The sequence below is a fragment of the Equus caballus genome, chromosome 28 (genome assembly GCF_041296265.1).
Source record: "Equus caballus isolate H_3958 breed thoroughbred chromosome 28, TB-T2T, whole genome shotgun sequence".
In the NCBI taxonomy this organism is placed as follows: domain Eukaryota; kingdom Metazoa; phylum Chordata; class Mammalia; order Perissodactyla; family Equidae; genus Equus; species Equus caballus.
Window position 1 is genome coordinate 40452414 of NC_091711.1, and position 25873 is coordinate 40478286.

At 55.6% G+C, this 25873-nt stretch overlaps 2 protein-coding genes across 2 annotated transcripts; both read left to right on the forward strand.

Annotated features, from left to right (window-relative positions):
• Positions 1-14498: 14498 nt before the first annotated feature.
• Positions 14499-16857, forward strand: H1-0 (H1.0 linker histone). Its single transcript, XM_005606617.4, has one exon. The coding sequence runs from the start codon at positions 14668-14670 to the stop codon at positions 15538-15540; it is 873 nt and encodes a 290-aa protein (XP_005606674.2). The 5' UTR covers positions 14499-14667; the 3' UTR covers positions 15541-16857.
• A 22-nt stretch (positions 16858-16879) lies between these two features.
• GCAT (glycine C-acetyltransferase) lies at positions 16880-23520 on the forward strand. The gene is made up of 9 exons (XM_001499606.6): positions 16880-17563; positions 18989-19119; positions 20375-20476; positions 20946-21092; positions 21605-21759; positions 21892-21974; positions 22177-22348; positions 22799-22920; positions 23201-23520. Exons 1-9 carry the CDS (start codon positions 17095-17097, stop codon positions 23350-23352), a joined length of 1533 nt encoding a protein of 510 aa, XP_001499656.3. The 5' UTR covers positions 16880-17094; the 3' UTR covers positions 23353-23520.
• The last annotated feature ends 2353 nt before the right edge of the window (positions 23521-25873 follow it).

Genomic DNA, 25873 nt, shown 5'->3' on the forward strand with positions numbered 1-25873 from the left:
CTGAGAATGGACTCGCTTGGCCTCGAACACTTTCCCTCCAACTTAGTCTATAGGTTTTCAAACCTACAGACGAGTTGCAAGAATAGTACAATAAATTCCCATACATCCCTTGCCCAGGTTCAAGATTGTTGCCATTTTGCGCTTTTTATTTCTCTCTTGCGCTCTCTCTTGACACCTGTGTCTACACATACACAGATCGTCGATCCATACAGCTGCATCATGTCTAAACACATGTATTTTGCAGACTGATCTGAGTTGCCGACATCACGACACTCTCAATCCTTCAGCACATGTCTCTCAAGCAAAAGGACACCCAGCCTCCACAACCACAATCCAGTGAGCACATTCAAGGCTGGAACACAGGGGCAGACCCTGTGGCCGGGTGGTTAAGTTCGCGAGCTCTGCTTTGGCGGCCCAGGGTTTCACTGGTTCGGATCCTGGGTGTGGACATGGCACTGCTCATCAGGTCACACTGAGGCGGCATCCCACATGCCACAATCAGAAGGACCCACAACTAAAATATACAACTATGTACTGGGGAGATTGGAGAGGAAAAGGAAAAATAAAAAAAGAAAAATCTTTTAAAAAAAAGACTGGAACACAGGCCCAATATCATGTAATATACAATTCACATTCAAATTTCCTCAATTGTTTCTATAACGTCTTTTAGAATCTTTTTTAAATCCAGGGTCCAGTCGAGGGGCAGGTATCGCACCTAGCAGACAGGGCTCTTCCGTCTCCTTCAGTCTGGAACGTCTCCTGCCTTCCGTAGTCTTCAGTGACTTCAACGATTTTGGAGGGCCCAGGCCTGTCATCTTGCAGAACGTCCCTCATTGTGGGTTTGTCCAGTTCTTTTTTCACGACTGGGTCCAGGTTGAGTCTGAACAATTCACGGCTCTGGATTCCTAGTGGCAAATTGTTATCTAACCACGCTGATCAAACGCACGGCGTTCCTGGTGAGCCGGGTCAGGGAGCGCCCCTCCCCCTCCGCTCTCGCCAGCACTGTTATCATTTCTAAGAATCTTGGTTAATGTGAAAGGGGACAAATGTGACATCACTGTTGCTTAAAGCTGCACGTTTTGCTGATTCATGAGATCAAATCAGCTCCTGGTATTTACTCGTCTATAAACGATCTGTTCACGTACTTTGTCCCATTGGGGCGTTACCATTTTTCTCTTGAGAACATGTAGCACTATTCTACACCATAAGGATGCTTAGCATTCGTCATATTTACTCTGAAGGGTTTTTTCTATATATATTTTTGCCTTTTCATCGTATGTAGGTTTTGACATTATGAAGGTTCTTTCTTTATTACAAAAGTAATACCTGCTTATTGTTTATCAAACTAAAACAATATAGATGTGTATAAAGTAAAAACTAAAAGCGCCCCATGACCCAATTCCACTTCTCAGAGAAAACTGTTGCCACTAAGGTGGCAGGCATGCAGGCACACACCCACGGCCCATTGGCCCAGCCTGGAGAATGACCCAGGTCACAGTGCCATGTGGCTGATTTTTCACCAATCTCTCGTGCACCCTCACGCATTTATTGGTAAGAAGCCCAGCGTCTCCCTCTTGAGGTGTCTTCCAGAATAGTCTGAGAGTCCTAAGGGATCCACTCCATCCAAAGGAGGCCAGTCTCACCACCACAAGGCCCTGCCCTGCCTGCCCGTGGACCCCGAGGGGATAGCCCTCTCGTTCATACCACGAGCTCAGTCCTTGCTCCCTGAAGCGGAAATGATGCCAGAGGGGTGGGCCCAGCAGCAAGCCCCACGTGGTGTCTGCCCCCATCCCAATGCCTGGCCTCTGGCTCTGAGCTTGGGTCACCTGTCCACTTCCCTTTTTCCATTGAGTGAGTACCCTCTTTTGAGGCACAGGCATCCTCTTTGCCAGCCGACCTTGGTCAGGACTGCCCCAGTGGGTCAGGTGGCCGCCAATCCCACTGACCTGCATGAGGAAGGGCTTGGCGCCCGGAGCTCATTCCTCCTGGGGCTCCTGAGGCCAGCCACAGATTTACCCACCTGGTCCCCTGCGTATGGGAGGGACAGCTTTGAGAGCTGGTTAAGAGATACAGTCCGGGGGCTGGCCCCGTGGCCGAGTGGTTAAGTTCGCGCGCTCCGCTGCAGGCGGCCCAGTGTTTCGTTAGTTCGAATCCTGGGCGCGGACATGGCACTGCTCATCAGACCATGCTGAGGCAGCGTCCCACATGCCACAACTAGAAGAACCCACAACGAAGAATACACAACTATGTACCGGGGGGCTTTGGGGAGAAAAAGGAAAAAATAAAATCTTTAAAAAAAAAAAAAAAAAAAAAGAGATACAGTCCGATCCCTTTTGGCAAGTTCCTTGCCCATCTGTCCAAGGAAGTGACAATGACAGCGAAAGATCCAGGGCGTCAGTACCCATCAAGAGAGCACCTGGCCCAGTGCGGGCCTACAGTAACTGCTCAGTAAACGTGAACTATTATTGCGCACCTGTACGGAGCCCTCTAATTTCCCTATTCTATTAAAATGAGGGTCCCACACACACATTGTTCTTAGCTTGCTTTTCTCAGTGAACGTACCATAGACATTGTCCCTGTCTACACGTGTGGCTCCTCTCCCGTGTGAGCGGCACGGAGCCTTCCCAAGATGCTGTCCACGCGGGAGGTTAGACTATCTCTGTGGGGTCAAAACCCTCGGTCTTTGCCTTGGTGATGTGTTCTGTTGCTTCAAATCCTGGGAAATTGGCTAAAGCTTAGTTCAGTGAACTCAGTTAAAGTTTAACTGTGAAGCTGTCACCTGCATGCTCAGGCCTCTGTCCTGCAGTGTGAGTTTGTCTCTCTGTCCATCCTTTGACTCTCGATCCACGTGAGATTGCGATTGTTTTCCTAATTTGGGGGAAGCAGGTGAGAGGTCAGCTTCCACAGGGTGAAGCTGGATGAGGAGGGGCCTGGAGAGCTGCCAGTTAGGGCAGAAAAGGGGAAGGCCCACCGAGGAAGGGTCGTGGTGTCACCGGGCCATCACCAGCTTTGGACCCACCCCCATCCTTGCTTCTGCTCCAGGAACCAGGGACTCCTCCCTCAGGCCCCACAATGAAGCCTTTAGCAAATCCTGTGGGCTGGTCCTCCAGAATATTTCTCACATCTGCCCCTTCTTTCCACCTCCACTGCCACCTGTTAGTTCAGTACCTGCAGAGCGGGGAGGGCCCCCAGTGGTCTCACCACCTTCATTGTGCCTTTCCCTAATCATCACCAAGACGGCAGCTTGTGAAGAGCAGCCGGCACGACCTGGTAAAGCCGAAGCTGTGCATATCGCAACTCCTTCCTGTTTGCGCCAGCGCACTTGCAGTAGAAAAGTCACAGCAACATTGCCTGGAAAGCAAGAAACTGGAAACAACCCAAAGACCCATCAACAGGAGTGTATGAGTTTCCAATGGCTGCTGTAACAAATTACCCCAAGCTTGGTGGCTTAAAACAACACGGGTTTATGCTCTTGTAGTTCTGGAGGTCAGAAGTCCAAAATGGGTCCCAGTGGGCTAAAATCAAGGTGTTTTTTGTCTTCTCCAGTTTTCAGAGGCAGCCTGCATTCCGTGACTCATGAGCCCTGTCCATCTTAAAAGGCAGCATAGGCCAGTTGAGTCTTTTCCATAATGCCGTCTCTCTGGATCTGACTTCTTGCTTCCCTCTTCTCCCATTTAAGGACCCTTGTGGTTACATCAAGCCCACCTGGATAACCCAGGATCGTCTCCCCAGCTCAAGATCAACACCCTTAATTCCATCTGCAACCTTAATTCCTTCTTACCATGTAACAGAACATATACCAGGGCCCAGGGATTAGGGCACGGGTGTCTTTGGGACCATGCTGCTGCCAAGAGAATGGAGATGAGCTGTGGCCTCTTCCTATATGGAACGTGCCACATTCTGGGACCAAGTCACTGTGAAGCTGACCTTGCTGAAGGCTTAGGGCCCCTCCGTTGCCCAAGTCCCTTGCAAGGCCCTGAGAGGGGTCCTAGCAACGTGGGTAAAAGAGTTAACTAGTAAAAATATTATATTTCTGGATTTTGTGATGCTTGTGATATTTATAAGCTTTAAAAATATATATATAATTTGTTGTGAGTTCTTTTCTCATTCTAAATATAAATCACTTCTTCCCTAGTATTCTAATTTTGTAATTTTTTTAAAAAGGACTCCAAAAATTGTATAAACTTCAGGTCCTCCAAAAGCACTATTTGCTCTGATGATAGCAGTGAAAAGCAATGAGCCACAGCTACTTGCACCAACGTGGATGACGTTCAAAAATACATGGAGTGAAAGAAGCAAGTCCCAGAAAAAAACACCCACAGTATGATTCCATTTGTATATGGTCCTAAAATAGGCAAAACTAAGCTGTATGGTGTATGGGGATAAGTACATATATGGGAAAACCATAAAGAAAAGCCAGACAATTGCTTACAATTTCAGGTCAGAGGTCACAGAGATGTGATCGGGGCACAAAGGGGGCTCCCGTGGCACTGGTGATATTTCTTACGTTAACCTGAGCGATGGAAACACAGGTGTTTGTTTCCATATTAGTTATAGATTGTACATGCGTTGCATACTCTCTCACATGAATGATGTGTGCTATAACTTAATTTTTTTATTTTAAAATATCTGGCTTCATTATTTTAAGAGACCTGAAATTTTAAGCTTAAAATTCTGCAGTGGCTTCTCACTGCACTCAGAACAAAATCGACATCCCCTGCTGTGGCTTCCAGCCCCACGTGCTCTGGCTGGCTCGCCTCTCTGATGGTATCTCACGTCACACCCCCCCTCGCTGGCCCCATCCTAGCCACACAACCTTCCCGATCTACCTAAGCCCCCCGTCACCCCGTCATGGCCCCTAGTTCTTTTCCTCCTCGGCACTCGATACCACCACAATTTGCAATGATATCAATTCCGTCTCCCCCACTGGACTCTGGGCCCCATGAGGCCAAGCGCCGAGTCTGTCCTGTTCATCCCCAGCACCCAGCAAGTGAAGAGACTCAACTGGAGCCCGCCGGGGTGCCCTCGACTTCTGAGAGGCTTTAGCTTGTTCGGTTTGAGTCAAGGCTCACAATCTGTGAGGTAGACCAGGCAAAAGGGAGAACGGGGCCCCGAGGGAAAGGGAGCAGGACCTGGAGATGGAGGGTGGGGAGGACGGAGAAGGGGCCAGCAGACGGTCCCCTCACTCAGGAGGATGGCTGCTACACCCCGGAGGGCTAGGTCCCCTCTTCTCCACCAGGTTCTGTGGTTACTCTTTGTCTGGGGACTTGCTAGAAATACGAGCTGCCCATCACCCCACCAGGGCTAGATGTTGCGTAGATTCTTTAAACTGAAAAGCAACTGACGTTTAGGAGCCCTAGGAATCTAACGGAGTCCAGCCAAAGGGTTTTTACAAATGTCCCCACCTTTCCCAGCAGCCACACTGCTTCGAGGGGACCGGATGGTGGCCAAGCTGCCTCCAGCTCTCTGTCCAAGGAGGGACTTCTCAGAACAAGGGAACAGCCTAGACGGGAGCTGGGCCTCACCTGGTGCTGTGTGGTGCGGAGGGATGTCGCTCGCAGCCCCCAGGCCCTGCCCGGTTACGCCCGTAGTCAGCTGTGTGGGGGAGGCAGAATAACGGCTCCCCAAAGATGTCCACGCCCTAATCCCTGTGAAGATGCTATGCCACATGCCAAGGGGGAATTCAACTGACCTCGAGATGGGAGAGCATGCTGAATTATCCAGGTGGGACCAGGGTAATCACGAGGGTCCTCAAATGAAGGAAGAGGGAGGCAGAAGAGTCAGAATCAGAGACGGCGTCATGAAAAAGACTCGACCAACCAGCGCTGCCTCTTAAGATGGAAAGGGCCCACGAGCCAAGGAATGCAGGCCACCACTGAAGCGGAAAGGCAAGAAAACGGATTCTCCCCAGAGCCTCCAGGAGGAACGCATACCGGCCGACGCCTTGATTTCAGCCCAGTGAGACCCATTTTGGACTTCTGACTCCCAGAACAGCAAGAGAATAAACAGGTGTTGTTTCAAGCCACCACATTTGGGGTAATTGGTGCAGCAGCAGTGGGAGACGACACGCTGGGTAACCTATTCTTTTCCTCCCTCTCCTCAGGGGAGAAGAGAGAGCCCTGAGGACGGCAGGCTTTACTCTCTGACCTCATCTGGGGCCCTGCAGGGCAAAATGTTCTCTACTCCTAAAAGAAGCTGGATACACCCATATTCATAGCAGCACTATTCCCAGGAGTCAAAAGGTGGAAGCAACCCAAGCGCCCATCAATGGATGAAGGGATAAACACAATGCGGTCTGTCCGTGGGATGGGATATCACTCAGCCTTAAAAGGGAAGGAAGTGCTGACACAGGCTACTACATGGATGAACCTTGAGGACATTATGCTAAGTCAAATAAGCCAATCACAAAAGGATAAATGCCGTGTCATTCCACTTAGATGAGGCACCTAGAGGAGCCAAAGTCACAGAGACAGAAAGTAGGATGGTGGGTGCTGGGGCTGGGGGAGGAGGACTGAGCTGTTGTTTTCTTTAAACATACATACAAAATAGAGGAAGATTGGCACAGATGTTAGCTCAGAGACAATCTTCCTCACCAAAAAAAAAAAAAAAGTAAAAACAAAAGCTTCAAAAGTAGCAACATCATCTTAAATGACCAAGGATCTCTCACCAGGAAGAAAAATCTGCAGACTTTTTTTTCTCCCCTTGTTGTAATATGTATAATCTGTTTGCCAGGAAGGGACATACAAATTCATTCATTTATTCAGTAAACTAAGTAAGGGGTCCCTTATTTAAGGACAGTGGTAATAATCTATTACTTGATGAATTTCCAAGACAAGGAAGGATGGTCACAAGTGATTTTTTTTCATATGTGTATATATGACCACCTATGTGATTGGCATTTATTTTATTTTATTTTTTATTTTTATCTTTTGACCCCCTTCACCCATTTCTCCCACCCTTCACCCCCTCACCTCTGGCAACCACCAATCTCTGTATCTATGAGCTTATTGCTCTTTTTTCTTTTTGAGATTCCACATATAAGAGAGATCATATGGTAGTATTTGTCTTTCTCTGTCTGACTTATTTCACTTAGTATAATGCCCTTGAGGTCATCCATGTTGTTGCAAATGGCAAGATCTCATTCTTTTTCATGGCTGAATAATATTTCATTGTATATATATTTCATTTTCTTTGGATATATACCCAGCAGAGGAATAGCTGGGTCATATGGTATTTCTATTCTTAACTTTTTGAGGAAGCTCCATACTGTTTTCCATAGTGGCTGCACCAGTTTACATTCCCACCAACAGTGCACAAGGGTTCCCTCTCCACATCCTCATCAACACTTGTTATTTCTTGTTTTATTGATAAAAGCCATTCTAACAGGTATGAGGTGATAGCTCATTGTGGGGTTTGTTTGTTTTTTTTTTAGGAAGATTAGCCCTGAGCTAACATCTGCTGCCAAACCTCCTCTTTTTGCTGAGGAAGACTGGCCCTGAGCTAACATCCGTGCCCATCTTCCTCTACTTTATATGTGGGATGCCTACCACAGCATGGCCTTCTGAGTGGTGCCATCTCCACACTCGGTATCCGAACTGGCGAACCCCAGGCCGCCGAAGCAGAATGTGCGCACTTAACGGCTGTGCCACCGGGCCGGCCCGTCAGTGTAGTTTTGATTTGCATTTCCCTGATGATTGGTGATGTTGAGCACCTTTTCACGTACCTGTTGGCCATCTGTATATCTTCTTTGGAAAAATGTCTATTCAGATCTTCTGCCCTTCTTAAAATCAGCTTGTTTGGGGTTTTTTTGCTGTTGAGTTGAACAAGTTCTTTATGTATTTTGGATGTTAGTTCTCATCAGATACACGATTTGCAATTATTTTCTCCCATTTGGTAGGTTGCCTTTTCATTTTGCTGATGGTTTCCTTTGCTGTGCAGAAGCTTTTTAGTTTCATGTAGTCCCACTTGTTTATTTTTGGTTTTGTTACTGTTGCTTTTGGTGTCACACAGGTGATATGAAAGGGCCTCTGTCCCCTGAAGCATACTGGCTGTGTGACTTTGGCAGGTTACTTCGCCTCTCTGCCCCAGCTTCCCCATCTGTAAATCGGGGATAATAACAGTGTCCACCCCCGGGATGGCTCGGCAGATTTAATGAGTCTTGAACTAGCCCTGTGCTTGGCACACGCCAACATGTGCTGACCATCCCGGGACTAGAATTCATTGAAGTTCACATTGCGTCAAGTAACGTCCTCTGAGCATCTTTAACGAGAAAATTGAGCTTGGCACAGGGACAAATGAGGCAGGATGCCCCACCCTCAGGGAACCCCGACCTCACAGATTTTCTTTACACCACAGTTTCTCCACCTTGGCACTGTGGACATTTGGGGCCAGATACTTCTTTGTTGGGGGGAGGCACTGTGCTGTGGTAGGATGTTAAAACAGCATCCCTAGGCCGGCCCTGTGGCCGAGTGGTTAACTTTGCGCCCTCCGCTTCGGTGGCCCAGGGTCTCGCTGGTTCAGATCCTGGGTGCGGACCTAGCACCACTCATCAGACCATGCTGAGGCGGCCTCCCACATAGCAGAGCCAGAGGCACTCACAACTAGAATGTGCAACTATGTACGGGGGGGCTTTGGGGAGAAGAAGAAAAAAAAAGAAGATTGGCAACAGATGTTACCTCAGGGCCAACTATTAAAAAAAAGAGCTGTTTAAAAAAAAAAAGCAGCATCCTTGGCCTCTATCCATTAGATGCGGGTACCATCTCCCCAGCTGTGGCAATCAAAAATGTTTCCAGGCATTGCCAAATGTTCTTGGGGGCACACAATCACCTCCATTTGAGAACCACTGATCTACACTGAAAGGCAGGAAGCTCCCAGTAAAGAACTAAACCGGGGGAGATGGCAAGTCAGCAGGCTTCCTGGAGGAGGCAGGCCAAGGGCTGGGACTTGAGGTTGGGGAGGATTTCCAGAGGAGCGAGGTCCTCACGGGGCCCTGGCCCTGAGCCCACCTCCCCATGGTTTTCGGCTCCTCTTCCTCCATCTGATCCTAAAACGCTGGGATCCCGGGGCTGTGTCCACGGCCCCTCCCCCAGTCTCTCTCCACACTTCCCTGGGAGAGCTCATGGAGAACGGCTGACTCTTCACTGCAAACCCTTCAATTCCCCGTCTCTGGCCCCGACCTTCCTCCCTAAGCCCCTGATTCCTTGTTCAGCTGCCTCCAGACACCTCCACCTGGAGCCCTCCAGGCTCTGCAAACCCCAGATGGCCAGAGTCACCCTCTCCCCTACCTGCCACAGTCTACATCCTGACACCCATGTTGACACTGTCAGCTTTCTCTCCCTCATCCCTCTCTTCAAGGCTTGTCAGTTGACCTCTTGGATGACCCTGCAGTCCAGCCCCCGCCATCCCCACAGCTGGCTTCACTGCCTCCACATTGGTCTCTCCTATTTCAGTCTCGTCCTCTCCAGTCCACCCATCACACTGCAGCCAGCGGTCCTTCTAAAATGCCAATCTGATCGTGTCACACCCTGCTTCCGTTGCACATGTACCTTCCGTGCCCCTCTGCCCGGCTGCAGGCCTGGCTCCCTCTCCCACCACATCTCCTGCGGAAACCATGCAGTCCCTCCCTTCTGCCTGTGAGGTCCCCCACATCCCTCCTCAGTGCCTTTACTCCTGCTGTTCCCTCGGAGTGGAACACCATCACCCCATTGCCTGTGGGAATTCTATCCATCCTTCAAAGCCCACTCCCCTCTCCTCTTCTGGGAAGTCTTCCTTCAGCCCCCGGCCGCTGGCCAACTTTCTTACTTCCTCTTGCCCCTAAAGGAAAGACGTTTAAGAGCTAGGGGCTGGGGCTGGCCCTGTGGCCAAGTGGTTGGGTTCGCGCGCTCCGCTGCAGGCGGCCCAGTGTTTCGTTGGTTCGAATCCTGGGCACGGACATGGCACTGCTCATCAAGCCACGCTGAGGCAGCGTCCCACATGCCACAACCAGAAGGACCCACAACAAAGAATATACAACTATGTACCAGGGAGCTTTGAGGAGAAAAAGGAAAAAAAATTAAAAAAAAAAAAAGCTGGGGGCTGAAACTGTGCCCCATCCCGAGCCCTGCTTGTGAGTCCCAGAGAGTTGGAAGGGCTCTGGGGATCCTCTGGTCAAATGTCTTCCTCTTCCTCAAGGACAGACGATGGCCTTCGCTGTCCTGGCCAGTGGCACTGGAGGGACTGGCCTCTCCCTCCCCACCTGACGCGCCTCCTTCCTCACTGGCCTCGCGGACGCCCCCTCCCGGGTTTTCCTCCCGCCTCTCTGGCTGCTGCTTCTTGGTCTCCTTTGCTGGTGCCTCCTCTTCACTCCCTCCTTCTCCTGTCGGTGTCCCCAGGCTCAGTCCTTTGTCCTCTTCTTGTCTGCCCTCACGCCCTCTGATCACGCCCAGTTCAGGTCTTCAAATACCAGCTCTCTGCTGATAGCACCCAAAGGTGCATCTAAGGCCCCAAACTCTCTCCCTGAACTGCAGGCTCAGATTCTTCTGTTTACCTGCCTTCTTAGCATCTCCGCTCACACATCTGGGAGACATCTCAAACCTAACCGGGCCAGAACTCTCCAACCTGCTCCACCCTCGTCTTCCCTGCCTCAGTTAATGACAGCTCCCTCTTCCATTGTTCAAGCCAAAAATCCTTGGAGTCCTCCTGGGACCTGACCACTCCCCTTCCCCTCCATTGCTGCCACCTGGGCCAAACTACCATTATCTCTCACCCGGATTACCACAACCGCCTCCTGACTCTGCTCTGTCCTTGCCCTCTGCAACCTCTTCTCCGCAGCGTGGCTAGAGTTAACTCTGGCTAACTGTTGACTGTGGGTCCCATCACATCCCTCTTCTGCTCAAAATTCTCCAGTGGCTCCCATCTCACTCCGAGTAAAAGCAAAAGGGCCCGCAACACCCTACATGACCTGTGCCTCCTTTACTCCCCTTGCTTACCTTTTAAAAACTCATCTCCTACTGTCTTCCTTGATTCAGCCGCCCTGTACACTCCTGCCTCAGGGCCTTTGCACTGGCTGTTCCCGCTGCTTGGGGGATTCTTCCTCCAAGAATAATAGCCCCCTCCCTCGCCTCCATGGCAAATCTTTGCTCACATGTCAGCTTCTTAAAGGCCTTCTCTGACCACCCTACTTAAAACTGCAAACCAGCTCCTCTCAGCACTGCCTATTACCTCCCCCTCCCCCTGCTCAGTTTTGTCTTTGCAATTATGGCTTCCCTACATACTATATAATTGACTTTATTTAGTCTGTTGCTTATCTATCTTCTCCTCTAGAATGTCAGCTCCACAGGGCAGGGATCTCCTGTGTCTTGCTCCAGCTGGATCCCAGCGCCTACCTCAGTGCAACACACACATCAAGCGAACATCTTAGCATTCCGAAGTCCAGAATGAGTGCGTGTCTTGCAAGGTCTCTGGAGACCACAGGAGGTGCAGTGGGAAAGTCACTGGCTTGGGAGTCTGTCGGCCTGTCACCCTCCTTCAGGTTGACCCATCTTGGACAAGGCTCTTAGCCTCTCTAGAGCTCCTGTCTGAAAAATGGAGATGTGTGTCAAGCGCTCATAAATGCTGGCACACGCACGCGCGCGCATCCGTGAAAACACGAGCGCTGGTATTCTCACGCCATTGACACTTTTCCATACAGGACTTCATTTCGCCCTCACAGCGACCCCAAAGGTGGGAAGAGCCCCTTTTGGACAGATGAGAAAACAGCAGGGAGGCCCGGCGCCTCCTCGCGCGACTGGACAGCCGAGGTCGGACCCCTCCCCACGCCCGGGGCGGCCAGCGGCTCGAGGCTCGCGAGGGTCCTGGCGGGCGCAGCGCGGGGCTGGGCGCCGGGGACTACATTTCCCAGGAGGAGTTGCCCGCAGCCCTGCGGCTCCCGGGTCTTTAAAGGGCTCGCGTTAAAGGGGCGGGGGGAGTTCCGCCGTCTGCCGGCGGGAAACTGCTCTGAGCTCGGGCTGGGGGGGAACCCGAGAGCTGCCTGCGGGGGTGCCCGGGCGCGTCCGGCCCGAGTCCAGAAGACCCCAGGCCCTGCAGTGTCGGCGAGGCGAGGGGAGGCCAAGCCAATCTGGAGGCAGCCCTCCCTCATCGTGCCCCCCTCGGCCTCGGCCTGGGCGCCCGACTCCCGGGACCCCCTCCCGGTCCCCTCCAATTCTCCCCAACAGGGGGAGGGGCGGTGAAGCTCGCCGCCCGCAGGAGCAGGATTGTCGGCCGGCGGGAACCCCCGCGACCCTGAGGCGACCCCTCCCTGCATTTCTGGCTTCAGTTCCAGGAGAAAATTTACGGGTCGCTAGGATTGGGGGGGGGGGGGGGGGGGCGGTTACGGGATGTGAGAGCTACAAAATTAAGTGAAGGCCCGGGGGCGCCGGGAGCTGAACCTCACAGTGCGCCCCCATATCCATCCTTCCGAATGAGGTGATGGGGGATGTGATCACGTAACCTGCCTCCCCAGGCTGGAGGCGCAAAGGATCAAGAAACGGGTGGAGAGCGCTTTGTAAACTGTGATGCGCTGTGTAAATAAAATTATTTCATCATCGTGCCATTGGATTCATCCAGTCCTTATTCTAAGACACGCACGGACCTGGGGGGATGACATGTCTGGGGGAGAGGTGGAATAATATCTTGGACCTAGGGGTGTGCAAATAACACCTATTTCCCCATCCAGATCTTAATGGGAACCAGAAGAATTGGCTTTGCAAATAACCAAAACAAGCCCACCAGAATGTTGTGTTTTCAAATCAGGAAACTTCAGGGTAGTTGATAGCATCCAAATAAGAACCTTGACCTTTTGAACTAACCTAGCCCTTCGTTGCTTCTCTTCCCCGCCTGTGCCACCAAGATAAGCCCAGGGAGAAGGCGTCCGATGCAGATACCGAGTCTCAGGCCTCCCCTTCCCCCTCCCAATCATTTGGATTAATCCATCCCTTGGTGTAGGGGGGGAAACCCATTAATTTCCCTGGCCTCAGAGACTTCCAAGTCCAATAGGAGCCCTCCCCCAGACACCCCCGAGCTGCGACCTGTCCCCCCATCTAAACCCTCCAATCTTTCCCCCCCTCCCCTCCCCAACAGCCAGTGTCTGCAAACAGCTCCCGGACCCTACCAGAGATGTCGTTCATCATTTTGACCAGCTGTAAAGCCCCACTCCCAGGGTATTGTTTAATTGAAGAGTGACGAGCCTCTTTCTTAGGGAACAGAGCAGGTTTGTTGTGGGAGGGGGCCCAGGGAACCAGCATCCCAGAATCTGGGGCCCCTGCCAAGAGGGACCCTGCACGTGAGTAGGATGTCTGTGGCAGACAAGGGGTCCCAGGAACTCTGGAGTCCCTTCCGCTGGCCTCTGGGCCCCAAAAGCCCTTCAGAGCCCCCAAGACTCCGTGTAGACGGTGGCGCCCCTTGTTTGCCTCTTCTATACCTGCCAGGCAGCACAGGAGAAGATGTGTACATTTTAACAAAGACATCGCATCCTCCCAGCAAAATGGCGGTGGTCCCGGCCACGGCTCCCTGAACAACTGCACACTTTCGAGGATTAGTCAGGACCCGAGGAACACTACCCCCTCCCCGACCGCTCCCCTAGAGCCCGGTTTTCCCAAGTTCCCAAAGCACTCAGGGCCTCTCCTCATCCCAGGGGCCCCCAGGACAGTCTCTTGTTTTAGCATTTAGGGCAGCTCCTCCATTGTGGACCACCGCCCGCTCTGCCTCCCCCCACCCCCAACTGCTTTCAAGGGGCTTTGGGAGGCGGACTGGACCCCCAGGATGGGCCTCAGGGGTGGGGGCAGCGAGCTCTGCCTCTGACACCCCAACACTCCTAGGCTGAGGGAGGTATAGAAATGAATTCCCGGTTAGGATACATGGGAGACGCGGGGGTCTTTGAGGGGAGGAGGCGACTCAAGAGACCCCTCCTCGTTCCCTCAGGGGACCCAGGCAGCATTGGGGGATTGGCCTCAGGAGAGACTCTGGATGCAGAGGTCAGGGGGCGCGCTGGGGGAGAGACGACAGAGGAGGGGGAAGGGACAAAGTTTGAAAGTGCCCTTCCAACTCTTCCAGGGAAAGTTTGCTTGGGGGCCCCATGGACAGAGAGAGGGTAGAGGTGCGGGGGGCCGGGTGGCGGGATGACCCCCGAGAGGTGACCGGACCCCGGGGGAGCGACCCCTCCCCCCTGTCCCGGCTCGGCCCGGCTGGGAGTCGCCCGGCTCGGGGCGGCGTGTGTTAGTTGCGGCCGCTTTCGGGCCGCTCCGCCGGGCTGGGGGGCCCCGCCGCGGGCCGGGAGCGGGGTCCCCGGTAGCCCCAGGGGGCAGCTTTGCTACGGGGGGTTTCCCGCACCGGGGCGCCCCGGCCCCGCAGAGCCAGCCCCCCGCAAAGGGGAAATGTGCCGGCGCCCCGGCGGTCCTCGGCGCCGTTTGGGGCGCGTGGCGGGCGCGGGGGGCGGCGGCCGGGCCGGCGAGGCGGCCGGCGGGGGAGCCCAGGGAGCCGGGCAGCGGCCCCGGGCGGCGGCGGGGAGCGGGAGGGCTCGGGCCGGGGCGAAAGGTCGGATTTGCTGGGCGGAAGAAACACAGATGGCGGCGGCGAGGCGCCATTCCGGGCCGGGAGCAGGCAGCCAGCAGCCCTGTCCTCACCGCGGTCCGCCCGCCGCCGCTAAATACCCGGATGCGCCGCCCGAGCGCCAGACGCGGAGCTGGGAAAAGGGAGGCAGAGGAGGCGGAGGCGGAGGCAGAGCCCGGCGCCGGGAGCCACCGACGGAGCGGCGGGGCTGGGCCACGCAGCGCCGGCCCGGCGAGTCCTCCCGCGACCCGAGCCGGGTCCCCGCGAGCCGCGCTGCGCGCTGGCCTGGGCGTCAGGGGCGCGAGAGCAGATCCCGAGGCGGGCTTTCCTCGGCCTGCGACGAGGGCTGGCCCTTCGGAAGGCACCTTCCACAGCAGGAGTGGGCAGGCCACCATGACCGAGAACTCCACGTCCACCCCCGCGGCCAAGCCCAAGCGGGCCAAGGCCTCCAAGAAGTCCACGGACCACCCCAAGTATTCAGACATGATCGTGGCTGCCATTCAGGCGGAGAAGAACCGCGCTGGCTCCTCGCGCCAGTCCATCCAGAAGTACATCAAGAGCCACTACAAGGTGGGTGAGAACGCCGACTCGCAGATCAAGCTGTCCATCAAGCGCCTGGTCACTACCGGAGTCCTCAAGCAGACCAAAGGGGTGGGCGCCTCGGGCTCCTTCCGGCTGGCCAAGAGCGACGAGCCCAAGAGGTCAGTGGCCTTCAAGAAGACAAAGAAGGAAGTCAAGAAGGTGGCTACGCCAAAGAAGGTAGCCAAGCCGAAGAAGGCTGCCTCTAAAGCCCCAAGCAAGAAGCCCAAAGCTGCCCCAGTCAAGAAGGCCAAGAAGAAGCCGGCTGCCACGCCCAAGAAAACCAAAAAACCCAAGACTGTCAAAGCCAAGCCAGTCAAGGCCTCCAAACCCAAGAAGGCGAAACCAGTGAAGCCCAAAGCCAAGTCCAGTGCCAAGAGGGCCGGCAAGAAGAAGTGACAATGAGGCTTTTCTTTGGACACTCCTGCCTGTCTCCTATTTTCTGTAAATACTGTTCTCCTTCTCTCTTGATCCTCATCTGCAACCCTTTGGCCCTTTCTGTTCTGACTTTTTAAGAGACAATTTGGACTCTTCAGAAATTAGGAAATAATTCATTTTTCCTTAACCAGTCACGCAAGGACAGCAACAACCGATCTCATCTGTGTCATGATGAGAATGTACTTATGTTTTGTTTTGTTAATTTGTTATTAACCTACTTATGGGGTTAGGGATTTGGGGGCGTGTGTGTTTTGTTTAGTTGGATGGTTTGGTCGCTAGGAAGGTAAAAGTGGGAGGAGAACGGGCAAAGCAACTTGTTCTGGCTAGATGAGAGGGAGCCTGGGAATCCTAAGGCTTGTAGGAGTATCTTTAAGGCCAGCGAGCTTGCTTTGAGTTGAGCACCCCTTGTGAGTTTCAGGACCCTGATGGGGAGGAGAGGAGAGGAGTGGCAGCCGCTGGGTGGCACAGGAGGGAGATGGAAAAATCTCTCTCTGGGCTGACTTCCACCTCCCAGTGGTGAGCAGTGGGGGGTCCAAATCCAGTCTCCTCACTTCTGTTAGTCTGCCCCTGTGGCCTCCCTATTGTCCTAAGGAAGGGGAGGGGGTAGAAGTGACAGCTGGCCCGAGAAGCGGTGGCTTTTCTCAGTCAGTTAGGAACCAGCTATTGGGGGGTCTTTGTGATTGGGGGAAGTCTCATGGTGAACGGAGTGGAAACTTTGGGGAAGGGTGGGGAGTCAGTCAGCCAAGTGCCTCAGTGTGCCCTGTTGAAACTTGGGTTTTTCCACACAATTGGATTGTATCTTAGGAGGATTTTTTTTTCTTTTTCCCTGGCTTTTTGTTCCTTTTTCCTGTATAGGAGGTGGCTTGGCAGACTGGTGGGGTCCGGCCCAGCCACCTGCCACTTACAAACCTTCCGACCTCTTTACTTCGGAGTCTTTTTTAAGTAGTTGTAGATGGGGGAGGGGTAGTGGGCGGGGAGTGGACAGTAAGACATACCGCAGTCGACTTTGAATTGCTAAGTAGTTTTACAGAGCTAGGTCTGTGTACGTGTGTATATGTATATATACATATCTAGGACTAGTACTTAGTTTCACACCCGGGAGCTGGGAGAAAAAACCTGTACAGTCGTCTTTCTCTTATTTTTAATAAAATAGGAAAACGCGCAATTGCGCGTCATCCCCCCCCCCCTTTTTTTTTTAACAAGTGTTATTTGTGCCGGGAAGAATTTGCTGTCTTTGTAATTTTAAAACTTTAAAATAAAATTGAAAAAGGAAAAAAACTTGAGCGGTGTATTTTTCCTTACTTCCAAGACTGGAGGAGGAGAATGCGGAGCAGTTGGGCGGCCGAGCAGTGGGGGGAATCTGGGGGCGTTTGCACGTGAGAATGGGGGAGCGTTCTAAGAGCTCGACTGACCCGGGAAACCTCAGGGCTGGAGGTTAGCCTCAGCCTGCTTCTAGGCTCCCGCCTCTGGGGTCCAGAGGGCACCCCCTTCAGAAAGGCAGGGGTTGGGATTGAGATGGGGGTCTGGTGGTTTGGGCCCAGGCGCACCTTCCTCCGCCCCGTCGCCTCCCCTCCCCGCCTCGAGGACCGCTCCAGTCTCAATTTACAAATCAGTCCACTTTGGTCCTCTGCGGATCCCACCAGGCCCCGCCCACCGGTGCCTGGGCCCGCCTCCCCTGCCCCTTTAACACGCCCCCTCTCGCTCCGGTTGGCTGCCGCGGCCCGGCCCCCTGCACGTCACCAGCCGCGGCCACCGTGCGCCTGGGCCCGGGGCAGAGAGTTGGGCGCGATGTGGGCTGGCCGCGTCCTTCACGCGGCGCTCTCCGGGGGCCCCCGCGGCCGCCGCGCGCAGTCAGCGCTGGCCCAGCTGCGTGGCATCCTGGAGGAGGAGCTGGAAGGAATCCGCGGGGCTGGCACTTGGAAGAGCGAGCGAGTCATCACGTCCCGTCAAGGACCGCGCATCCACGTGGACGGCGTCTCCGGAGGTAACTGCTCCTCCTGGGAGTCGTCGGACCTGGCCGGGGGGTGAAGGGCCGTTCCGAGGTTTGCGCTGGAGTGGAGGTCCTGCAGGCAGTGGGCGCACCTGCACACTTGGCCACTGGCTCCTTTCCCGTCCATCAGGCAGACTATGGCTTCCCGGTGTTAACTCTAACCTGGTTAAACCCGTTTCCAGCGAGGGAGGTGATTTGCCCTTGACCACATTTTTGGCTCAGAGGGCAGGACTGGACTGAGACCCAGGCCTGTGAGACGTGAGAAAGAAAGAGAGACACCTGCTGGCTCCCATCATGGCACTTCAATGAGGGGTGGGAGAGGCAGCAGCAAGGAGCCCTGCGTTTCTGGAGCTGCTGCTGTGTGCAGGCCTCTACTCGCTGCTGCAGGGGCCTGGTGCAGACCTCCAAAGTAGGGCTGGCTAATCCCACTTCCCGGGCAGAGAGCTGCAGCTCAGAGATGTGAGTGGAGTGGTTTGCCCAAAGGCCTCAGGCAGCTGCAGGCAGAGCTGGACTTTGGCTGAGGCTCTCTGGTATGTTGGAGCTGGAAGGTCAGCTAACTGGCCAGAGAGGCCAGCTTCCCCGCCAGAGTCGCAGTGAGCAAGGGGTGCAAGGGCTGCTGCAGAACCCCATGAATTGGCCGCCAGGCCTCCCTCGTTTCAGTCTAACCGGTGGTCACTGCCTGTCTCGTCTGTGCCAGGCCCAGGTGGGTGCTGGTTATAAACAGGCCCCCGCTCCTGCCTTCTGCCCAGGACACATGCCTGGAGTCCTTGGTGCTGTTGTAGGCATTTGTAAAATGGAGGTCCCGGGACATCCCTGCCTTCCTCCAGGGGAAACTTGGAGCAGGGAAATTAGGAACCCAGCTTCTCGTCCTGTTTTTGCCTCTCCCAGGCTGAGTGAACCTTGCCCTCTTCGGGCCTCAGTTTCCTCCTCAGGTCAGGTGTGTTCACTTGGAGCTTTATAAGTCGGTGGTTGGGGTGTCAGGCACCCCCTTTGGGCATTCGATTCTGTACCAGTTGGCAAGGTCAACTGTGTGGAGTTTGAGGACCACGGTGGGCATCTGACCCGGCGCTCTTCTTTTACCCAGGGGGAAACCAAGGCCCAGACGAGGGGTTGCTGGTGGTCTTCAGGGACGGGAGAAGCCTGTGAGGCAGGGCTGAGTTCCTCCGGGGGTGGGATGTGATTGAAAGCCAGAATGTAAACCTCCTCTCCTTCAAGGCGCCACTCAGTCCCTTCCTGACCCTCCGTCTCTTGTAGTGGCGGATTCCATGCCCCCTAGGGTGATCACACTGTGTGGTTGTCTCCTCCCCAAGGGTGAATCCAGGTTCATCTCCTCTCTGAGTCCCCAGGGCCTGGCACTGACACTTTCCAGGCCCTTCTTTGCCCTGAGCTGCTGTGTCTGTCCCCTCTCCTCCATCTCAGGAATCCTTAACTTCTGTGCCAACAACTACCTGGGGCTCAGCAGCCACCCCGAGGTGATCCAGGCAGGCCTGCAGGCCCTGGAGGAGTTTGGAGCTGGCCTTAGCTCTGTCCGCTTCATCTGTGGGACCCAGGTACACAGTGGGGGTTGTGCGGGTTGAAAGGTTGTCCCCAGCATTGGGCGCTGACCCCAGCTGTCTGCTTCTCACAGTCAGCAGGGCTGGTTTAGCCAGCTCAGCTCGACCCAGGGCCCAGAGCTGTCCTCTAGAAAGGCTGGGTTCAGGCTTCTGTTTTGCTGTGAAGCCTTGGACAAAAAACTTAACCTCTCTGAGCATCCATTTCCCCACGTGCAGAACAGAGCTCCTCACACCTGTTCCCCTTTGGGAAAGGAAGAATAGAAGGCAGGGATTGAGATGGAGGGTTCTGGGGCTGTTCTGCCTGAGCTCAGTTCCCTGCACCACCGTTTATTGTTTCTGTTACCAAAGGCGAGTGTCTTAAACTCTCCGTGCCTCAGTGTCTTCGTTGGTAAAGTGAGAATGACAGTCCTTAGTAAGATGGCTCCAAATTGAAGAATTAGCACACATAGAAATGCTGAGAACGGCGCCCGTCACGTAGCAGTGCTTGATAAATGTTATTATTTTATTTTATAAATGTTATAAAATAAACTTATATAAACATGAAACTTACCGTGCTTACTATGTCCCAGGTACTATTTTAAGAACATTACAAATATTAACTCATTAGTCCTGGTAACAATCCTAAGTGATAGGTGCTATTCTTGTCTCTGTTATAGAGATGAGGACACTGAGGCCCAGAAAAGTTAAGTGACTTGCCCAAAGGCACACAGCCTGTCACAGTGGGATGTGAATGCAGGTAGCCTGTGCTCCTGACTCCTTGTGATGATTATTACCTGTCCTCTCAGAAAAGTGAATGAATGTCAGGGGTGGTACTCCTAACTCGCACTCAGAGCCCTTTCCAACCAAACCCTCACCCAGATTGGACAACTTTCAAATCTAAGCATTTGAGGCCCAAATGAACCTGGAGTTACTAATGTAATCCTCTTCTTTGCCATTAAGCAACCAAAAAAGGCATCAATTTGTTATCAGAAAGGCACATCTTCACCGTCAGCCCGTAAGTCCACCCTCAGACCCCCATTACAAAACGAAGACACAAGCAGGAAGGGACACCTAGCAAGCCCCTGATTGCTCACTGAGAACCATCTGCCAGAGGCCTGTTGGCTCTGGGGGAACCGTTATGGTGAAGGAAGAGTGAGGCCAAGGCTGCTGGCTTTCTGGGCTGGGTCTGTTTCTGGCCCTCTAGCCTCTGTCCCCAGGACGTGTCCCATGCGGCCCTGCAGATATTAACACCTGTTTCACTTGCTTTCTTCAGAGCATCCACAAGGATCTAGAAGCAAAGATAGCCCAATTCCATCAGCGGGAGGACGCCATCCTCTATCCCAGCTGTTTTGATGCGAACGCTGGCCTCTTTGAGGTGTGTGGGGGCCGGGGGTGGGCTGGTGAGGCCAGCTGGGCTGTGGAAGCCTCGGGAGTGGGCGCTTAGGAGAACTGGCGGGACACCAGCACTGTGCTCAGAGGCTCCGGTGCCCATTTCTTATGGAGGTCAAGGTTGGGCCAGGCAGGTGCTCCAGGAGGCATCCTGGGGCTTGCAAGGAGGCCAGCTGCCTGGGCGTTTGAGGGGTAACCTACGTCACCTGGAAGGCTTGGGGTGGCAGGGGCCAAGCACTCACCAGATGTGTCCTCATCAGCTCTCACTAGAGCAGGACACTTGTCCAGCCCGGTCCTGGGGCTCTGGGGACCCAGAGAGAGGCAGAGGGTTCCTTCCCTCCCTGCCCAGAGGAACCCCCTGGCTGGCAGGGAAATTTGGACTTGTGGGGATTCATGGGGGAGAGACAACCCCAAGGGGGATGGGGGATGGCTCCACTCCCACTGCCTTCCTCCAGGCCCTCCTGACCCCGGAGGATGCGGTCCTGTCGGACGAACTGAACCATGCCTCCATCATCGATGGCATCCGCCTGTGCAAGGCCCACAAGTACCGCTACCGCCACCTGGACATGGCCGATCTGGAGGCCAAGCTGCAGGAGGCCCAGGTGGGGCAAGGCTTGGGTTCCAGGGGCAAGGCCTGGGCTAACCCACAGCCCTGCCCCCGGCGAAGGAAATGAGGCTCGGGGAGGCCAACTCCTCACTCACAAACAGCCTGAAAATTTGAAACAGCCAAGATTTGAACCCAGATCCCTCAGACCAAAGTTTCATTCCGTTGCACCATGCTGCCTTGAGCGTTAGCAAGCACTGTACGTGTGGCAGGCCCCTGCTAGGCACAGAGTAAGATGATCTATGGCTAGAACTGGCCCGGCCTCACCCCGCCCTCTGGGAGAGGAGACTGAGGGCTTTCTCATGGTCCAGGGCTGAGTGTGGCTCCAGACCCCCCTGGAAGAGATGGGTAAAGGGAGAGTGTTGTAGCCCCGACACGGTGGGGCCTATGTGCCCGACTCGGTGCTGGGCGCTGGGCAAGGTGAGCTCCTGGAGCCCCAAGCAGCACAGAGGGCGGGTGGTTTGACCCAACTCATAACACCCCCACCACCTCTCCGTGTCTTCGCTACAGAAGCATCGGCTGCGCCTAGTGGCCACTGATGGGGCCTTTTCCATGGACGGGGACATCGCACCCCTGCAGGAGATCTGCCGCCTCGCCTCTCGATATGGTGCCCTAGTCTTCGTGGACGAATGCCATGCCACTGGCTTCCTGGGGGCCACTGGACGGTGGGAGCACCTGACACCTTAGGCCTTGGGTTGGGCTTCTAAGGGTGGGTGGGAAAGTGGGAGCCCCCAGCCCAGCCCATGATCCCTGGGCAGTCAGGCACGCAGTGGTGGCAGTGGCAGCTTCTCTTGCAGGGGCACGGATGAGCTGCTGGGTGTGATGGACCAGGTCACCATCATCAACTCCACGCTGGGGAAGGCACTGGGCGGAGCATCAGGTGCCTGCAGGGCTGTATCCCTGGGATCCCTTATCCACGTGCAGGGCCCTGGAGGGGTCTCGGAAGGTGGGGAGGGGAGACGTGGGGCTGTGGAGAGAGGGCGGCATGGACTGTACTCTCAGGAGGGGCTGGGGGCAGGCTCAGGCTCCTGGCCTCTGACCACCACCCTCACCCCCACCTCCACCTCTGACCTTGTTCCCAGGGGGCTACACGACAGGACCTGGGCCCCTGGTGTCCCTGCTACGGCAGCGTGCCCGGCCCTACCTCTTCTCCAACAGCCTGCCACCTGCCGTCATTGGCTGTGCCTCCAAGGCCCTGGACCTGCTCATGGAGAGCAATGCCATTGTGCAGTCTATGGCAGCAAAGACCCAGCGGTGCGGTCCCTGGCAGGGGTGGGGCAGGCTGGAGTGGGGGAGATGTGAGGGCCTGCCCTGTGTGCCTGCCCAGGCCCATAGCTCAATGCCTTCAGGTTCTGCTTCTGCCCACACCACGTCCCCAGCAGGCTGCACTGGGACTCAGCTCTCTCCTCCAAGGGCTGCCTGCTTGCCCACCTCCCTCTTCTCTCTGTCACTACCTCCTCTTTCCACTTCCTGGTGCATTTCTCTGCGATTGACCCTGTGTCTCCTCCGCATGCGCAGTCCTGTCTTCCTGTCTCCCTTTTTGGTCTGCCTGGCTCCCCGTCTGCCTCTCTGGCTCTGCATCTCTGTCGTTGTCGGTCCTTCCTGCAGACTTGGGCACACATCTTGGTTCACATGTCCATCAAGAGTAGGTGTGAATTCTCCACAGCCCCCCAGGTGCCTCTGACACCTGGCTTGTTCCCACAGGTTCCGCAGTAAGATGGAGGCTGCTGGCTTCGCCATCTCGGGAGCCCATCACCCCATCTGCCCTGTGATGCTGGGTGACGCACGGCTGGCCTCTTGCATGGCAGATGACATGCTGAAGAGAGGTGAGGGGCCCAGGAGAAGAGGACCAGCTGTGGGTCCTGGGAGAAAAGAGGGGAACCCCTAGACTATGCATACTGCCCCTGACCCCGACCCTACTGCCCCTCTTAGTCCAGCTGTCTGTCTAAGCTTGAAAACCCCAGGCCACGGGCAGTCCCGAGTCTGAGAGACCTTGGGCAGCTCCCTTGCCTCCTGTGGTCTTCAGGAAAGGAGAAGCTGTATGTCACACCCCCAAAGCCTGTCTGGCTCTGGTGAGTCCCAGGTTGGCCCTCTCTACCCTCCCAGGCATCTTTGTCATCGGGTTCAGCTACCCTGTGGTCCCCAAGGGCAAGGCCCGGATCCGGGTACAGATCTCAGCGGTGCACAGCGAGGAGGACATCGACCGCTGCGTGGAGGCCTTCGTGGAGGTGGGGCGGCTGCACGGGGCACTGCCCTGAGCCCTGGGCACTGACAAGCAGAGCCAAGGGCCCCGTCCCTCCACAGTGACAAAGAGGGCCTTTCATCAGCGCAGGCCAGAGGCTCTGAGCCCTGTCAAAGTCCTGCACTCAAGCTGGGGCCAGGCCTGTGCTCGTGGCTGTGTGTGAGGCAACAGTGTGGAAACTGGCTGTGACGTGTTGGTCTGCTTTCTTCCCCCCGGACAGGCCCCGTCCTGTGACTGGTTGAGGAATCACGCAGGAGTTGGGGCTCAGGGCAGGCTCCTGAGGACTATGGTGGATCTCAGAGCTGACCACCTCCCCCAGATTAAGAGGGGACCCAGGCAGCTGGGGTAGTATGGGCAGGGGCCATCATTGGGTTCAGCTGGATTCTGTGCCGCTGTGGAGGGCAGCTGAGCACCAGCTCTGCAGGCCCTTCCTCACACCACCCCCACCCTACTCTACAGCCCCTTGAGTCTGGCCTTGGTGAACACCTGTCCTCTGCTCCCTGTCCAAAGGCCGGCCTACAGCTGCCCAGATAAGAGGAGGCTGGGTGCCCAAACCCATGTTTGGAGAGACAGAGGAGTCAGGCCGCAAGGGAAAGAGTGTGGGTCACTGCTGGAGAGGCCCCTGACAGTCTGGAGCCGGTATTCTGGCCCATTTTGTCCCTGACTCTATGGCCTCAGGCAGGCCCCATCCCCTCTGTGTGCCTCAGTTTCCTTCCCCTGTACCAAGAATGGATGTTACATTATCATCGCGGGCTTTTCCGTCTGGCTCATCCCAAGGCCCGCTAGCCTGATGGCCAGCCGCCAGGGGGCGCAGCGAGCTCAGGCTCCCGCCGCTCCGCCGCGGGTTCGCCCCGCCCTCTCCAGACCCCAGGCTTTGGACTCGGCCCCGCGGACAAGGCCGGGAGGGCCCACTTGCTGCTGTCAAGGCCCCATCCACCCTTGCTTCCCACAACGGCTCGCTACTCCCCTCCTGGAGATGCCAACGCCCCTCCCACAGTCGCTGCTCCTGGTCTTCCTCTCTCCCCTGCCCTCCCCGCGCAGCCTGATGGGCACCTGGTGGGGGTGGGGCATGGGTTCTGAGTCACCGCTGCTAAAGCCTCTTAAGTGGTGTGGCCTTGGGAAGCTTGTAATTTGCTGGAGGTAGTGCAGGGAGGATGAAAAGGCCCTTCTTCATTAACAACGGGGAACTAGGACAGTGTCCCTGGCGCCCCACACCCCCAGCCCTCCCCTTAGCCTGGACGTCTAGGGGTGGACGATCTGGGCCAGCTCTGGCCCAGTCCTGCAGGATCTTAACTCTGTGGTTCTGGGAATCCTAGCCTGTGATCCAGAGGAGCTTGAGGTTGGGGTCCAGGAGCTGGGGGATGCGGCTTGGGGAAGGGGGCTGCTGTGGCCACATGAGCCGCATGAGCACTTGCATGCCGCCACCACGGGGTACGGCACCTGGCACACTGCTGCAGCAGGGAGTGCACAAGGCCTGGCGGCAGCTCCAGACCCAACCAGCAGCTTGATGTGTGTGGTCTGCGCAGGCCAGCAGGTCACACTGGGCGGTGACGAGCAGCCGCAGAGTGACGCGAGGCAGCCTGTGCGGCGTACCCAGCGGGGCCAGGCCACAAGACCCAGGTCCACCAGCCAGCGGCTGAGAGTGTGCGCCGCCGCCTCCTGCAGCTCCCAGGGGACGCCGTTGGTTGGCGCTGCGCTCCCCTGGGCACAGCGTGGGCAGCAGCAGCGCAGCGACATCCCAGACCAGCTTGCTGCGGGCCCTGGGCCAGCTCGCCGCTCAGTGTGCGGAGCTGCGCCGGCCCAGTCTGCCGCCATCCAGAAGGGGTCATAGAAGGCGCCAGCAGGCGCAGCAGTGCTTCGGCCTGGGCCCATGTCCTTCGGCCTGGGCGCCTATGGTAGTCGCCGGACGCCTGCGACGGGCTGGAGGGCTGCGCAGGGCCCGAGGGCCGACTGTGGATCAGCTGCACTTCTGCATCCTGTGGGGCCCGGGGTTCCGGGGACGCTCCCAGGACACACTGTCCACGTCCTCTGCATCAGGCGCCAGGTTCAAGGCCGCCAGGAGCAGCAGTTGGAGCAAGAGGGAGAGGTGGCACCAGGGGTCATGCCTGCCCTTCAGCAGAGCTCCGACCTTCCCTCCATCTCTGCCATCATGTCAGCCGTTCAGCCTTGCGGCTCCTGGGAGCTCCTTGCCGGTCCTGCCACAGCCCATCCAGAGCCCAGCCCTGATGGGGAGGGTCCTTGGGGGCTGGGGACTCCCAGGGGGAGGGAGGACAGTGTCAGGGATCTCAGGGGCTTCAGGGTCCAGGCGTGCCACATTCGTGTCTCCAGGCTTCTGGGAGTCTAGTGCATTACTTTCGCACAACACGGTTGTGGGCCTCTCACTCAGTGATTCTGAAATCCTGGCACACTGAGCGTGGAATCCTACGGTTCTGCCCTTTGGTCTACAACTCTGCTTCCTTAATTCCGTTCTGTTAGCTCTAGTTTGCCTTAGCAGAGTCTGGTGTGATTCCTAATATCTGCAATTCAGTGAGTCTTCT

Bases quoted from the DNA above. Each gene is read 5' to 3' on its own strand.
- H1-0 (XM_005606617.4), top strand. From the start codon at position 14,668: ATGCGCCGCCCGAGCGCCAGACGCGGAGCTGGGAAAAGGGAGGCAGAG.
- GCAT (XM_001499606.6), top strand. From the start codon at position 17,095: ATGGGGGTCTGGTGGTTTGGGCCCAGGCGCACCTTCCTCCGCCCCGTC. The intron at 17,564-18,988 runs GTAACTGCTCCT...CCTCCATCTCAG, and splicing joins CGTGGACGGCGTCTCCGGAG to GAATCCTTAACTTCTGTGCC. The intron at 22,349-22,798 runs GTGCGGTCCCTG...TTGTTCCCACAG, and splicing joins ATGGCAGCAAAGACCCAGCG to GTTCCGCAGTAAGATGGAGG.